The 14,660-nt window shown below is 41.0% G+C and overlaps 2 protein-coding genes across 2 annotated transcripts; both read right to left on the bottom strand.

Moving 5' to 3' along the window:
• Nucleotides 1–1,748: 1,748 nt before the first annotated feature.
• Nucleotides 1,749–7,559, bottom strand: sycp3 (synaptonemal complex protein 3). Its single transcript, XM_020648896.3, has 8 exons — nt 7,412–7,559; nt 7,242–7,323; nt 7,116–7,150; nt 5,892–6,009; nt 5,355–5,454; nt 3,701–3,799; nt 3,319–3,423; nt 1,749–2,246 (listed from the first exon to the last, which is right to left on the bottom strand). The coding sequence occupies exons 1-8, from the start codon at nt 7,536–7,538 to the stop codon at nt 2,193–2,195; spliced, it is 720 nt and encodes a 239-aa protein (XP_020504552.1). The 5' UTR covers nt 7,539–7,559; the 3' UTR covers nt 1,749–2,192.
• Nucleotides 7,560–9,485: 1,926 nt separating this feature from the next.
• Nucleotides 9,486–14,309, bottom strand: actr6 (actin related protein 6). The gene is made up of 11 exons (XM_020648876.3): nt 14,086–14,309; nt 13,296–13,413; nt 13,150–13,218; nt 12,482–12,605; nt 11,731–11,866; nt 11,570–11,626; nt 11,381–11,479; nt 10,634–10,712; nt 10,366–10,537; nt 10,096–10,234; nt 9,486–9,815 (listed from the first exon to the last, which is right to left on the bottom strand). Exons 1-11 carry the CDS (start codon nt 14,151–14,153, stop codon nt 9,686–9,688), a joined length of 1,191 nt encoding a protein of 396 aa, XP_020504532.1. The 5' UTR covers nt 14,154–14,309; the 3' UTR covers nt 9,486–9,685.
• Between the last annotated feature and the right edge of the window lie 351 nt (nt 14,310–14,660).

Below are 14,660 nucleotides of genomic sequence, written 5' to 3'. Positions count from 1 at the left end.
AACACAAAAATACTGCAGAGAGAAGCAGAAAACAGAACATTAACAGAAAATAAAATGACCTAGGTAGATATGAAAAACATTAAGAGCTGCAAATAATACTCTGAATTGACCAATTAACCAAGTATAAGATAATTTTATAAATAATCAACTGAATAATAAAAACACGTATAAACCACATTTTAATGAGTTCATTAGACTGCAGGGGTGCGTTCGAATTGTCCCTCCTATCTCCTTTCACTATCCACTTTACCTTAACCCTGGAAGCGTTTAAGTGGCAGCCATGATAAGAGCCGTTCAAATTCTCTAAAAGTTAAGGAAAGGTGGGTCAATGCTTCCTTTATAACCTCCTTTAGCATAGGATACACTGGACCATCCTTTACGAAAGGAGATGAGATATACCGCCCCACAATTCCTTTCGGCCGCAACATTTAAAGCGAGTCGTGCATCCTACCGTTCACGAAAATGAACTTTGACCGTAAAGTGACGCAGATCATGTAAGGGATAAAAAGATAAGAGACATTTTTAGCCAGATGATTCAACATATTTCATTCACTTAAGAATGCTTTGTGCAGTTGTACATTTGTATGCTTAAAATATTATGTGTAGGCTATATCTTACATTAATGTAACAATTAATTTCATACAATCATATTTATTTTGATGTTGATTTATGAGTGGACAGGAAGGTGAAGGTTTCACTTTTGTTACTTGTAGCCTTTTATTTCAATCCCAACCTTGTGGTGATTAGGATTATTTCACCAGTAAGAAGGCACAGGGGAAAGTTTTTTAGATGCGTTTTTTGTAGTCCATTTTTGGAACATTGTAGTTTCAACATGGTGGACCCACTTCATTAACCTCCGCCGGCCAGACGCATTTAATGACGTCGCCTAGTGGAAAATGCGGTCGGATTGTCAGAGCAACGAGATCGCCTTTCCCTAAGTCCTTTATGAAGTCTCCTAACATCTTTCCTTAACCTCATGAAGTTTTCCCCGGGGTTAAGGTAAAGTGGATAGTGAAAGGCAATAGGAGGGACAATTCGAACGCACCCTAACTTTCAGTCAACCTAAAGACAGGCTGAGAGCTGGAGCTGAGGCGGGTTTTAAGAATCCTGACAAACCGTTACGCAGCACCCGCCTGTCAATCAGGTCAGCTACACGCCTTATTGTGAATAACTCTTATCCTTCATCAAATCAAAACTGATGAGTCATCAAAACATTCACCCCCCCGTACAGTGTGCCGCCCACAACACTGTCAGAAAGGCTAGACATCTGACAGCAGGCGCGGCTGTGGCTCAGTGATCCCCAGCTCGTACAGCGACATGTCCAATGTGTCACATTAAAAACCTAACCAATAGAAGCAGCAGTTAAGTTATAACTGTGTTCTGCAAGGAAGAATGAATACATTTTTGTGAACAGAGTCTGGTGACTTTGAAGGGAGATCCAGGTAGGCTTGAAATGTAAAGCCCTGTGTCCACCTAGCATTTTTTTTTTCAGGCTGTGCGCACTGAGAATTAGTGTTGTAGTACGCAAGACCAGTCCCAAGACCACTTTTTGAAGGTCTTGGTCTCATCTCGGAATTTGCCCTGACTTGGTCTTGACCTCCTGCTGCTGCATCACTCTCTCCACATTGGAAATAATAGAAAATATGCTTTGTGGACACGGGGACTAACAACACACTAAATCTTAATCAAATCTTTACTCTTTGATGGAATATAAAACGTTGACATGAAGGACCAATTGGAGCCGTACAAAAAGAGTTGTTTGTTTATTCATATTTTTCTCAAAAGGTGATTTCACAGGTTTAGAAACATGACCAGGATTATTTTAATCTTTTGTTTTACATCAAATAATTCAGACGAAGATAAAGAAGATATCTGTTGTTGAATGAAACTTTTTAAACGTTTGTTGTAGCGTTTACAAGCAGTCCAGACTTTATGAGACGTGAGCGTCTAACCCTAACCCCTGTCTCTCTGAATAAAACTAAAACAAACTGTAAGAGACAGAACAGTCAGCTGTAATAAATTAATTCAACTGGTAAAAAAAAACAAGTTACAGAAATCCCAAACTCTGTAACAGAACACAGAACAAAGTCACAGCGTATCACCATGACAACACGAGACGTTTACAACAAGAGAACCTGTGGTAAATTATCCAGAATGCATCGTTAAAGTGGAGGCTACCTCTTCGCAGTCAACTAGAACAGCATGGACTGCAGAGACTTACGGACCGTGGCCATTTCCTGCTGTTGCTGTGGAAACAAGTCAGAGTAATCATAAGCTTCTGACTTCACATCCTGTTCCAAAAAAAAAAACAGAAAAAACTTTAAATATATACATAACAGTGTTTACCCTAGGTTTACAGCATTGGGGGGGGGGGGGGAAACACTGATATATATATATATTTCCCCCATTTAGTGTTTAAGTGTCTTTCAAGTTTCCGGAGAAATGTCGGGGTTAACATCCTGACACGTGATCTTCTGGATTTAAGGAGGTTCAGGTTTCTGACAGAATGATGTCTTCATGTGCTCCTCAGAAATATCGTATTTATCGTATACAAGAGTTATGAGCACATTCAGTAACGGCGTCACAAGATTAAGGTTTGTTGACAGTTATTCGTCGGGTCAGGTTACGCCAATGGCAACGTCAGACCAGTAGCATCCTGGGAGAAAAACGCTGCACGCCGTAAACAAACAAACAAACAGCAGCCTTAAGCTTTCCGTCTCAGAAATACCGCCATTATTTTTCTCTTTCGCTCAAGTTAAACGACAAAAATATAGCGGTGAGTTGTCGTCTGTGTGCAGGACGTCAAACACCTCTCACAAGAGCGAAGCACCGAGCTAAACAACGACACGCGTCTACTAAACTAACTGTCAGGGAGCGCGGCATTGCAGAACTCGGTGACCCTGGTACAGCTCACGGACCGAGGAGGAGACACTCCTCACAAACAGCCGTCCACGATGTGTAAGCTGGACTTGCTTCATCGACGGTTGAGTCTGTTGCCTTCAGAGATCTGATCGGTAAAATACCTTCACCTTGTCGCAGCACCGTTCTGCCACAGCGACACTAAATAATGTGAACACTAATAACTGTAACTAGTTAACAGTAACATGTCCGACACTGCTGACTAGCGTCCATGTTTGTTGCTGTTTTCCGACCAGAGAACGTGAATGCGTGTATGTCGTCATCACGATTGCACAACAGGGAAGTATGATGTTTCCGAGGAGCAGCATAAACTCTAAAGGTTATTTTGTCCCACTTGTCCGGTAACGTATTCACTGCTGCAACAACTCCTGTCAAGGTAAACATCAGGTGTGCACTCACTGTGTCCATGAGGATCTTCTTCTGCAGGGTGGCCATCTCCTTCTTCAGCTCTTGTTGCGCCCCCTGCAGGAAAGCGTCGTGGCTCTTCTCCATATCCTCCATGTTCTGTGGAAAATCAAGAATGGCCTTCAGTTTCAGGCGTTTCCTTCACTCATTTCTGGTTGTTTACTAATCAGTCTGTTTAACTGTTAACGCTTATCTTTTTTTGCAATGAAAAACACGGCAATGAGAAACTGTCTCCAATATTCTTAATTGTCCTGCGAGGTGCAAGCGTGACACCAGAAAAACTCTATGTCGGTGTGAAGCTTATTGGAGGCCTTGGAGGTGTTGTGTTTGTATCTGTTATCTCATGATTTAGAAGAATATAACATAATGTACTGACCATAACAAACTGCTCGTACAGCTGTCTGACAGTCTTTAGTTTCTGGTTCTGAACAACTCGAGCCTGCTGCATGATCTTCTGCTGCTGTCTGAAAAGATTCTGCAGAGAGAGGAACCACTGCTGATTAACATCTGCTCTCTTAACGTCGTTCAGAATCATTAATAAATTCAACTATCAGTGTAGCGTTGTCATGCTACCAGATACTAGTAAAAGTCCAACGATAGTGATAACTGTTTTAATACCACAGCAACAAAAAAAATAACCTCCTGGGTACCAACACTGGTTAATTTGTTATTTCTGATGTTCAACCTGCAAATAAGAAAAAGTCACTGAACACAGACACAAATTGGATGGACTGTTTATAGCAATAAGAGCCAAAATAAATAAAGGCAGAGTTGTCTGAGTTGTCATGAATAATCCAGAAGACGTGTCTGCAGTGATTCTGCTCTTTGTCTATTTTCTAACCTTCTGATTGAAGACATTTTATGAGCGTCAGCGTTTGAGTATTGATGTGACGCTCACAGTCAACAGTCGGCAGGTCAGGACTTAAAGCAAACATAAAGGTACCAGGTGACATCGCTGTCTCCTCTCCTCTGCTCTCTGCAACAGACTCTAACATAACATGAGCATCTTTAAGAAAGTTAAAAGCTGAGGGTATTCGCTGACAGGTGAATTTAAGTTAGCTTGTCTCTGACAGATGGCGGCGCAGAGACACATGGCATCAGAAAGGAGCACGACTTCATTAGCAACCAAACAATGCTCTTTCCTTCACGTTTATTTTGGAGGTGTTGACGTGTTTGTTGACGTGATTCTTCAGAGAGTAATCGCTTTAAAACAATCAGAAAATAACGTCTTATTTCTCTGTATCATGATTTTTATATATATGATTATCATGTTCTCTTTCTCCCTCTGTAGCTGTGGATTGTGGATTCCTTCTCGATTTTACAACTGTTGTTTGTTTCTTTCAGAACTTTTGGACTTTTGGGTACAATTGGACATAATAATCTTGGCTATTGAATCGTTTAAAAGCACAAGGATTTAGAAATATCAGAGTATTGAACATTGTGACAATCTTATGACACCTTTACAGTTTGTTACATAATAAGAATCGATCTTAGCTCTGTAATGACTAAATGTTATTCATAATTGGTCACTATGAACAGTTTGAATAATAATAAAAGGAAACAAACTCTCACAGCAAAAAAGACCTGAGACGATATTTTCTTTTCTTTTCTTATATACTCCTTTTGCACCAAAGTGAACCAGTGGCTGCTTCTGGCTGGAGCTTGTTCAGAGCTGGTTCAACTTGCGCGCCGTCTAAGAACCGGTTTGCTTTTCCACGGGTAAGGGCTTCAAAAACCCATTATTAAAGTCATTACGTCACTGAATACGTGCTTCTATTTTAGTCAAGATGGCCCGCCCCTAACCCCTGACGTGAGCCGTTCTTTCTTGTAGACTAGCAGGGCGTTGGTGGTGTTACTCTTGAACTGACGTTTTGTCCCATAGCCAGTTCTTTGGCTGTCGAAACACAAAGAACTGGTGCTAGATTAGGCACTGGTTTCTAACCAGCCCTGAAACTGACTCGTTGGAAAAGATGGAACAGAGGATCAAACCTGCAGCTCAATCCAACCAATCAATAAAGAAGAGAACTAACATTGAGCTTCTCCTCCTGCTCCTCGGCTCGCTGGGCTTCAGTCTCCCACTGCTGCAGCGCCGTGGACACCTGCTGAGAGTACTGCTGAGTCATCTTCTGCCTGCACATACACATTTTAAACATCATAATTTATGACATCTCGATTTAAAACCACAAAGTAAAAACACTATTATCAGAAAAAGTTGCATTTAAAATTGACCTGAAGCAAAAGTACAAAGATAACCGCCCCCCAGTAGATATAAAGTAACAGAAGTAGAATTACTCCAGCAGAATAATTTACGTTTATTGGTTGTTTTATTGGCTGTATTTTGTGTTGTGCTCTAACTGTTATTTGTTCAATGTCTAGGCCCTCTTCTAAAAGCTTTCCCTTTATATTAAAACTCATTACCTTCTGATGTTGTAAATGTCAGTAGTGTTGTGATGTCTTCACATCTTTTCACCTTCATTAGAGACTTTATTTCCTACTTATGCCGACAGTGTCAGCAGGTTTTTATATTTCTGGTGTTCCTGAAATGACATGACAGAGACAAACCGAACCTTTGTGTGTGGTAGGTGTTCCACAGCTGCTCCAGTTTGTGTTGGCTTCCCTTCATGTAGTTCTTTGTCAGAGACTCCAGACGTTTCTTTTTGGACTGCATCACTTTACTGATATCAGCTGGAAGCAGAAAACACAAAACTGCTGACATTTCTGTTTCACTACGAGCTGGATATATTCACATTTATGAGAATAATAATCGTGACTATGATACAGGTGTATTGTATTATAATACCAAACAGTGCTATTTCTTATATTTAACAGCAAGTTAACACCAACATGTGAATACTATTTCGTAACACATACAGTTGAGAAGAGTATTATGAAAAATGAAGGAGTTTAAGTATTTCCATGTCTTGTTCACAGTTTGGGTGAGATCGGCCGTGAGATTGGCTCAGCGTCAGCAGTACTATGGGCGTTGTACTGAACCGTTGTGGTGAAGAGGGAGCTGAGCCTGAAAGCGAAGATGTCGGTCATGAGCCTTTGGTAGAGACTGAAAGAATAAGGTCGCGGATACAAGCGACCAAAATTAGTTTCATGTGGAGGGTGTCAGAGCTCAGCATTAGAGACAGAGTGAGGAGCTCAGACATCCGGAGGGAGCTCGGAGTAGAGCTGCTGCTACTTCACATCGAAAGGAGCCAGTTGAGGTGGTTCAAGCATCTGATGAGGATGCCTCCTGGACACCTTCCCTAGGGAGATTTTCCGGGCTCGCCCAACTGTTAGGAGACCCCGAGGTAATTCCGCCTGGCCTGGGAACGCTTCAGAATCCCCAAGGAGGAGCGGGAAAAGGTTGATAGGGAGAGGGGTGTCTGGGTTGACTTACTTCACCTGTTGCCACCTTGACCCGACCTCGACCAGAAGCACGGGAAGTCAAATACACACCCATCAAAAAGCCAGTTTTTACAGCAGAAATTAACATGTTTTCAGTCTGGTTAAAAAAAAAAAAAACAGGTCTTATTAGCTCACATGCTGTACTGGGGTGAATCTTTTGATGGTTAATCCGTTTTTATTTGATGGGCTTCGACCAACTAATATTTACAGTATTTACACCTGTGTATTCTTGACTGCTGTCTTGCATTGTAAAAAAAAAACAAATAAGTGTTTTTAAAAGCAAGTACTTGAGTACTTTCACTTTTATTGAAGTTATATAGGCCCAGGAGGATTATCTATACTTTGATTAAAGTAATAAGGTTGCATACTTTAACAGACACCTGCAGATATCTTACCTCCAAAGCGCTCCAACATGGACTGAACTTCATTGCTGCAAGTGTGGAAAGAGAAAAGGTTGATCACATTTATCATAAGGTCCAATAACACTTAGATATCTGTAATAAAGCATTCATATTTCATACCCCACAGCACATGCAGCCCCCTCCTCTTCAAAGTCAGCTGCAGGTCTCTTCTTGGCCATCTTGTCCACTATTGGAGTTTCATCTTTAAAACAGTCAGGAATTATAATTTAAACATTATGTAAATGCGTCACAGACTAACACCAGCTGATTGTAAAGTTAACATCTGTCACCTTCTCTGGCTTCATCCTCTGAAGCGCTCAGCTCTTTCTTTTTATCCTCTTCAGTAAAATCAAACACTTTCTTATCTGATTTCTCCTCCGGGTGTTTTTTCTTCATTTGTTTTCGTGCTGAAGCCATTTTAAAATCTAGTCTGTCGATTAAAAGTAGATTAAAAGGCAGCCACCTTTACCTTTAAATCAAGAGATTGCTCCCAGGTTAACGGTGCTAGCCTTAGCTTCGGCTACTTACTAATAGCCATAGTTAATTTTTGAAAAAGGAAAGTTATAAACAAATTCACACGACTTATTTTCAACTAAAGATCGTAGTTAACCGGTCCTGAGTAACGACCCCTAATTTAAGTTACTCTATTAGTGAGACTAAAACCAAAAAGAGAAATTAACCGTGAGAGAGAGACAGTTCAGCTAACTCAGCTAGGCTAGCGTCGTCGGAGTTCGCTTGGATTCCCGCCAAAAACAGACGGAGGGGTGTTATGTCGAGATGTGCTGCCGTGTCGAAAAAATGCTACAATTGGGCAAAAAAACGATAATCCTGTATAAAAAATTCTACTAATACAAACTAACTCTATCATTAATTCATTACTATCCTCATATGCATTATCGGAGTATGGGGAGCAAGTTTTGGTACTTTTGATTGAAGATTTTAGGGTTTGCATATCCCGATGGAAAATAATCTTCAATCAAATAATGCTCCCAGTACAGAATCACTTTAGAACACCACAACGTGCTGCATTTTGCTATGAAATGAGGCGGGAAGTATGTTTTTATACTCTCTAATAAAACCTTTATTCAAGATTTTAGAGTAAGCATTTCGCCAGAGCACCATCTAAATGGGTAGCACTTTTCGATAGCACACCCTGCGTTTTTTTCGTCAGTTCCTAATTTTTAAGATCCGTTACCAAGGCAACAAGCGGGATACTACCGGATACTGCGCAAGAGAAATATTTTAAATCAAGTAGGAAATATAATTATTATTAATATTACTATTAATTATTGTGCTTTATTAAAATTATGAGAACATAATCAGAAAAACGTATAGTGTCAAAGAAAAAAATGTCATCTGTGATTCTTCAACTAAATTAATTTATAATATTTTATTTGTTCGGCTCATTATATTGTTCAAATTATTATATTATTATTATTATTATTATTACACATGCATTGATGATAAAACTAAATTCATGACTATTGGAAATCAAAAGGAAATTGATGAGAATTATTAAAAATGTGTTAATATTGAAAGAGGACTTTTGGACACAACAAAAAAATAATGCTAAATACACGCAAAAGGTTTCAAAATAAAACGGGTTGCACTTCCGGTTTAGGGGTTCATCTATTATAAACTCTTACGGGAATGCTCGCAAAATACTCCGATACAAAATTGGGAACTCTCCAAATTTTTAAAGTCAACAATCAATCCTGTATAAATCGAGAAATATAAGGCCTTCCATAAAATCAGTTTCTGATGGTCTCTTTACTCAGCAGCCTCTACCATCGGTGCGTGAATGTTTAGGTGTGACCTGCGGTGTGAAAGCGTTTCGAGTCGTCAGAAGACCAGATAAGAACGATACAAGACCCTACAGACTGAGCTTCTGCTGCAATGAAGACTGAATATATAATACTCATACTCCCATTAAAACCATATTTATTATTTTAATGGTTTAGTAGGAACGTATGTTGAACTTGTTTTGAATAGTATTATAAATGATTCTTTAATTGGTTCAGTTTTGGTTTGTTGACATCCTGAAAACAGTGAGAAATGTCTTAGTAATAACCTCAGGCCCAAAGTGAAACCCTCACAATCCTTTCACCCTTTTCAAACTAAAAGTCCAAACCTCTAAATTATCACAAATAAACAAATTATTCAAAGGGATAAACGTCCTTCATATGTGAAGCTTACAGACGATGAGAAAGTCTTGCCTGATTTTTATTTATGTTCATCTTCTCTCTGTATGTTTTGTTTGATTACTTTATATTTTGTAACTGAGTGTTTTAAAAGTGCTCTATGGATAAAGTTCGACTCACTTCCTGACTTAAAGATGGTAAAAGAAATGTTTTCAGCCCACCATGTTTTCTGGCTCCGCCCTTTTTATCAGGTCAGAAAAACAATCAACACATTCACATTTATAAAATCATAAAACAGCTGTAGAAAAAACATAATTTTTCATTCACTTCCTGTCCGTCCTGAAAGTGAGACACAAACAGCTGTGGAGCGTAATGTCTCAGATTCTGTGCGTCTTCCTGAGGATGCTGAAGACTCTGCAGCGGTCAGATGTCAAACTTGTCCTCACAGATACAGTGTCCGTTCTCTTCATAGTCCTCTCGAGTCACAACGATCTCATCGTAGTCCGGACTGTGAGCCAGCAGCTTCCCTCCTTCCCACGCGTACGTGATGGGGCTACAGGACGAGATGGTTGACACGATTAATGACAACATGGTGTTAATATTAGAGCCAATAACAGACGAGATGTCACCTTCAAACCTGAACGAGCCGTTTAAACCGGTCACATACGTTTAGATGTAAAGCTCAGATTGATGCCTAGAGCTTTAATTAAATAAATGAATACATTATAATCATCATAAATACTTGTTTTTATAGTCATGAGTCCAAGTTTCTGTATATGAGACTAGTGTTCATCCACAGTGATGGAGGGCCTGGTCACGGTCAGGAATCTTACTTTTCAGGCAGCAGCACTGACACAGGGAGGTGGGCAGGGGCGAGTGATCGTAGCTCCGCCTCCAGGCGCTCTCTGAAGCCGGGAAACAGAGTGTTCCCTCCGGTCAGGACGATGTTCTGGTAGAAATGAGGCTGCATCTCTGCTTGCAGAAAAACATAAGAGAAAACATTAAGTTAGATCTCAAATTGTTCTTAATGTAAGGAGAGGGTGTAAAGGTAAGTCTCAGTGTCTCTCTTGACATGAGGCGCTGTGCTCCGTATGTGGTCTGACCTTCTGGTAGGGACTGGATGGAGTCCACAATGGCCTCGGGGATGCCCATCTCCTGGATGCCGATGTCTGACGGGTGGAAGAGCATCTCGGGGACAGCAAAGCGCTCGTTGACCAACCTCAAGATCTGCTCTCCTGTTTTGTACTTTCCACTGAGGATCATCTCCTCTCGAGGCTGCAGGACGCAAAGAGAAGAGAGGAAGAATGATAACGATGAAGACCTGTCACTCTAAAGTAACAACACATAAATATTCTCATCATGTTTTATCACCTTGCAGAAGCCTTTTTTAATGGAGCTAAAATCAGGAAGAACGTAATCCCTCATCACAGAGTTGTCCTCTCCCTTCGACCTAAAAACAGATCACACACGTAAAAAACAGAACTTCCTAAAAACACTTTAAGTCACTGACACGTTCAGCAGACGCCATGACGAGAGAGACGTTTATAAAACGGTCATATTGGAAATGGGATGATTATAAGGAACTATATAATCCACAGCAGCAGGATAGAATATTTTGCCTGCTCCACTTTTCAGAAAATGTGTGCTCAAACAGGCCGTTTCGAGATTCTCCCTTCATGACATCACAAAGGGCGAGTAGCCCCTCCCCCAGGTGGGTGACACTCCCACAGCTAGGTGTTTGTTCTGCCCTCTGAGTCTGCCTTCTCATCGTAAACAATAGGACATGGAGCGAGAAAGCCCGAGACACCCAAGCCCTTCCAGAGAGGGGGCGTGGTCAGACACAGCTCATTTACATTTAAAGTTACAGACACAGAAACAGCCTGTTCTGAGCAGGGCTGAAATAGAGGGGTTTATAAGCATGATCAAATACAGGATCAGAGTGGATTTAGAACAAGACACTTCACACACATGTTTTGAGGAGCTCTGAGACTTATTTACACTGGTTGAAGAGGAGAATATGTGACCTTTAAACGTGTGATCAGCCCGGCGTGTGGTGTGTGTGTGTGTGTGTGTGTGTGTGTGTGTGTGTGTGTGTGTGTGTTTATTCCGTGTGCTCACTGTGCAATCTCCATGTCTTTGTAAAACTCCTGCGACACGTAGCAGACGTCTTCTTTCACTTGGTTGATGACGTGAGTTTCATCCATGACATGAAGCTGCCTGGGAGGAACACAGAGATTATTTTATTATTATTCTATTCGACTTCATGACAACAATAATACTTTTGAGCCTATAAGACTGAAAACTCACCGATATGAGATGATCTCCTTCAGGTGATTCGTCAGCAGCTTTCCTCCCACATTGATCCTTTCAGGTGCCGGAGGCAGAAAGCACGTCAGTCATTTGTTGGTGTAAATAATATTTTAACTGTTGCAGGTTTATTTAAAGTGTTGTTGGCGCCGTCTTCTTACCTGCGGATGCCGTCGTTCATCTTCTTGCTGCGGCAGTAGGGGGCGATGTGGGTGAAGGAGAAGCCGCTGTCGACCACCAAGCAGCAGATCTCCGATCGTTTGGAGTGGAAGAAGCGATGAGCGCTGAGAGATCCGGCTGGAGAACATAGAACACATCAATCATAACGATAACTTCTACAGTAAAGCTTCAAATCAAAGACGATCCAAATGAAACGCAGGCTCTCTTTTACTAACTGGACACAGATCTGAGGCTTACGACCAACTTAAAGTTACACCCTGTGCACCAGCTGGACTAATGCTGCATTCATGTGGTGTCGGACACATTGGCGAAACGAGTTTCCGAGTTGTAAAATGCACATGAACACCTGCTCAAGTCGGAACAACAACTCAGAAAAGAATGAGGGGCCCGGACTTCCTGACTTGACGTCAGAATCATGGGGGCAAAATATGTTTTGTTAATGTTAATGTACTTTTTATTAATTCAAGTATTGAACATCAACTTTTTGCTCAAATATCACTTGTAACAGAGACATTTCACTGATCTTCTTCTACGTAGCATCAGTGCTGTTTTTTGCTGCTGTTACAACATTCCGACTTTCCGAACTGAAATCACGTGAACACACTGAAGTTTGACTTCCAAACTCGGAAACTTGGAGCACCCGAGCAGCACCTGAATGCAGCATTAAACCCTGTCTGATTTGACGTCACATCGAACCGTAAGAAGACCCCCGAGCAGAAAGTGACGTCTCACCATTTATTCTGAGAGCCGACTGGAACTGGTACTCCTCAAACAGGATCTCGTTCATGGACTCCTGGATGGAGGAGAAGTTGAAGTACGGCTCCGTGATGATGATGCTGGTGTCTGCAAAGTCCACCTGCACCAGAAAAACACAAAACATCAATTTAGTTAGGAGACACCGAAGTTTAGAGAGTCCGTCCTGTCAGGTGAGCGACTTAGCTCCACTGGAACCGGCAGCTCCTGACTCTGGAGAACAACTCACTCCACCAGCTGATCGGACGGGGAAATAAACACATCCACCAGGAGATTGTGCCGACGTGACTCTACCAGAACTGTAGATGATTGTGGGTGTGGGTGACGGAGGACACCATGAATGGAGGTATGAGTCAACTAACAGGTGTGCAGTAATGTGATTCTGACGCTGCAGGCGCTACAACTCAAGTTACGTTCCATATCAAAGAAAAAAAAAGGAGGAAACTTTAAACCTTCATCTACGGCCGTGTTTTAAAACGTCACTCTCTCCGTTATGTCAAAGATCTTTGTGTCAAAACGTCCTGAAGCTTCAAAATAAATCTGCAGATCTTCATAGTTTGAACAAAAAGCTGCTACTGATGTTTTATTTTTTTTAATCTTCTAGGATCGTCTTAATGTTTAAAATCCTGGTATCATGACCGACCTACCTTAAACATCTCCTTTCCAAACAGATGATCCCACACTTTCCTCTGGACGTCCCAGTTGACCAAATAACCCTGAAGAGGAAGAAAAAGAAACCATTAAAGACCAGATCCCTCCACAACGCTGCAGCCTCCTCCTCTCCCTCTCTCACCTTCTGATAGGGCAGGATGTAGAAGAGCCCTGACGGATCTTTGATCTCATCCAGCTGATTGGCTGTGAAGGTTTTTAATCGGGATGTCTTGGAGCGAAACTGACAGTTTGGGATGACACTGTGAGAGAAACAGAAACGGTCACATAGAGAAACCTTCACTACGGTATAAACAAAGTATTGTTTTAGCTTTAGAAACTAGCTCAGGTATCAATCTGTTTCAAATTAGTTTTTATGATCTATCTATAGGAGAGAAAAAAGAAACAGGAAAATAGAGGAAGGGTTAATTTTGATGAACGCTGGTTTGAAGGGCAACAGACCCTAGAATCACCACTGGCTGCAGGACGGGATGGCGTGAGGTCTCCAGGCTGCAGCCAAACCATTTTATAGTCTATGAGCAGAACTCACTTATAATCTGTGATGTTATTCCTCGGAGGTGTGTTGAGGTACGGCACATTAATACAAAGCTGATAATTGAAGTTAGTGTCTTTAATGGTCTGCCGAATTTCAGTTTAAGCCCTAAATACTCAGATTTGATGTAAAGTTGTTTTCTTTCTTGCAGTTTTGTTGTTTAAAAAACCTTTAAACGGTAAAAATCGTGTTTTTTTACATTGAGTTTGACGGCAGGTTCTCCGAGGGCAGCTGTCTGTGCCTCCTCAGTTACATTAATGTATTTTATATTCATAAAACCATAGACTGCATATAACAGAGCGATACGTCTGAACTGTTTCTATTGATAAATTATTATTTAAATCTTTAATTTCAGCTACCTCGCTAACATTTCTCCACCTACCTGACTTTCTCCTGGCCGTATCCAATCTTCGCCGTGTACGCCCCGTTATCCAGAACTAACGTGGCCATTTTAGATCCTGTACAGACCACATTAACGTCTGATTTATTTATATATTTACTTTATTTATTTACTGAAAGGTATTCCTCTGTTTAGGAAACAGAAGAGGTTCGTGGTAACAAAAACCCTCCGCCATTAAAACTTCTTTACCTCGCTCCACCAATCAGAATGTTCTTTTATTATTGCTGCGTTCAGGTGCTGCTCGGGTGATCCCAAGATCCAAGTTTCCGAGTTGGGAAGTCGTTCTTCCGACTTCAGCGTGTTCACGTGATTTCAGTTCGGAAAGTCGGTATGTTGTAACATCAGCTAAAAAAAAAAAATGCTTTGATGCTCCGAAGAAGATCAGTTAAATGTTACTGTTAAAGGTGACATTTGAGCAAAAAGTTGATGTTCAATACGTGACATAATAAAAAGGATGTTAACATCAACAAAACATATTTTGCCCCCAATTTGATGAAGATTCTGAAGCTAAGTCGGGCACCTAATTCTTATCCGAGTTTCCGAGTAGTTGTGCCGAC

Source organism: Labrus bergylta, chromosome 7, assembly GCF_963930695.1.
Source record: "Labrus bergylta chromosome 7, fLabBer1.1, whole genome shotgun sequence".
NCBI classification, from domain to species: Eukaryota; Metazoa; Chordata; class Actinopteri; order Labriformes; family Labridae; genus Labrus; species Labrus bergylta.
Note: the sequence above shows the minus strand (reverse complement) of the source record. Positions and strands in the feature narration are given on the sequence as shown.

What these genes read in the sequence shown, in the direction of transcription:
- sycp3 (XM_020648896.3), bottom strand. Translation starts at nt 7,538, where the DNA reads ATGGCTTCAGCACGAAAACAAATGAAGAAAAAACACCCGGAGGAGAAA. An exon ending in GGGGCTGCATGTGCTGTGGG is followed by an intron (nt 7,151 to 7,241) that starts GTATGAAATATG and finishes CCACACTTGCAG; the next exon opens with CAATGAAGTTCAGTCCATGT. An exon ending in CATGTTGGAGCGCTTTGGAG is followed by an intron (nt 6,010 to 7,115) that starts GTAAGATATCTG and finishes TTCTGCTTCCAG; the next exon opens with CTGATATCAGTAAAGTGATG.
- actr6 (XM_020648876.3), bottom strand. Translation starts at nt 14,153, where the DNA reads ATGGCCACGTTAGTTCTGGATAACGGGGCGTACACGGCGAAGATTGGA. An exon ending in AAAGACATGGAGATTGCACA is followed by an intron (nt 10,713 to 11,380) that starts GTGAGCACACGG and finishes ATCTGTTTTTAG; the next exon opens with GTCGAAGGGAGAGGACAACT. An exon ending in CATCCAGTCCCTACCAGAAG is followed by an intron (nt 10,235 to 10,365) that starts GTCAGACCACAT and finishes TTCTGCAAGCAG; the next exon opens with AGATGCAGCCTCATTTCTAC.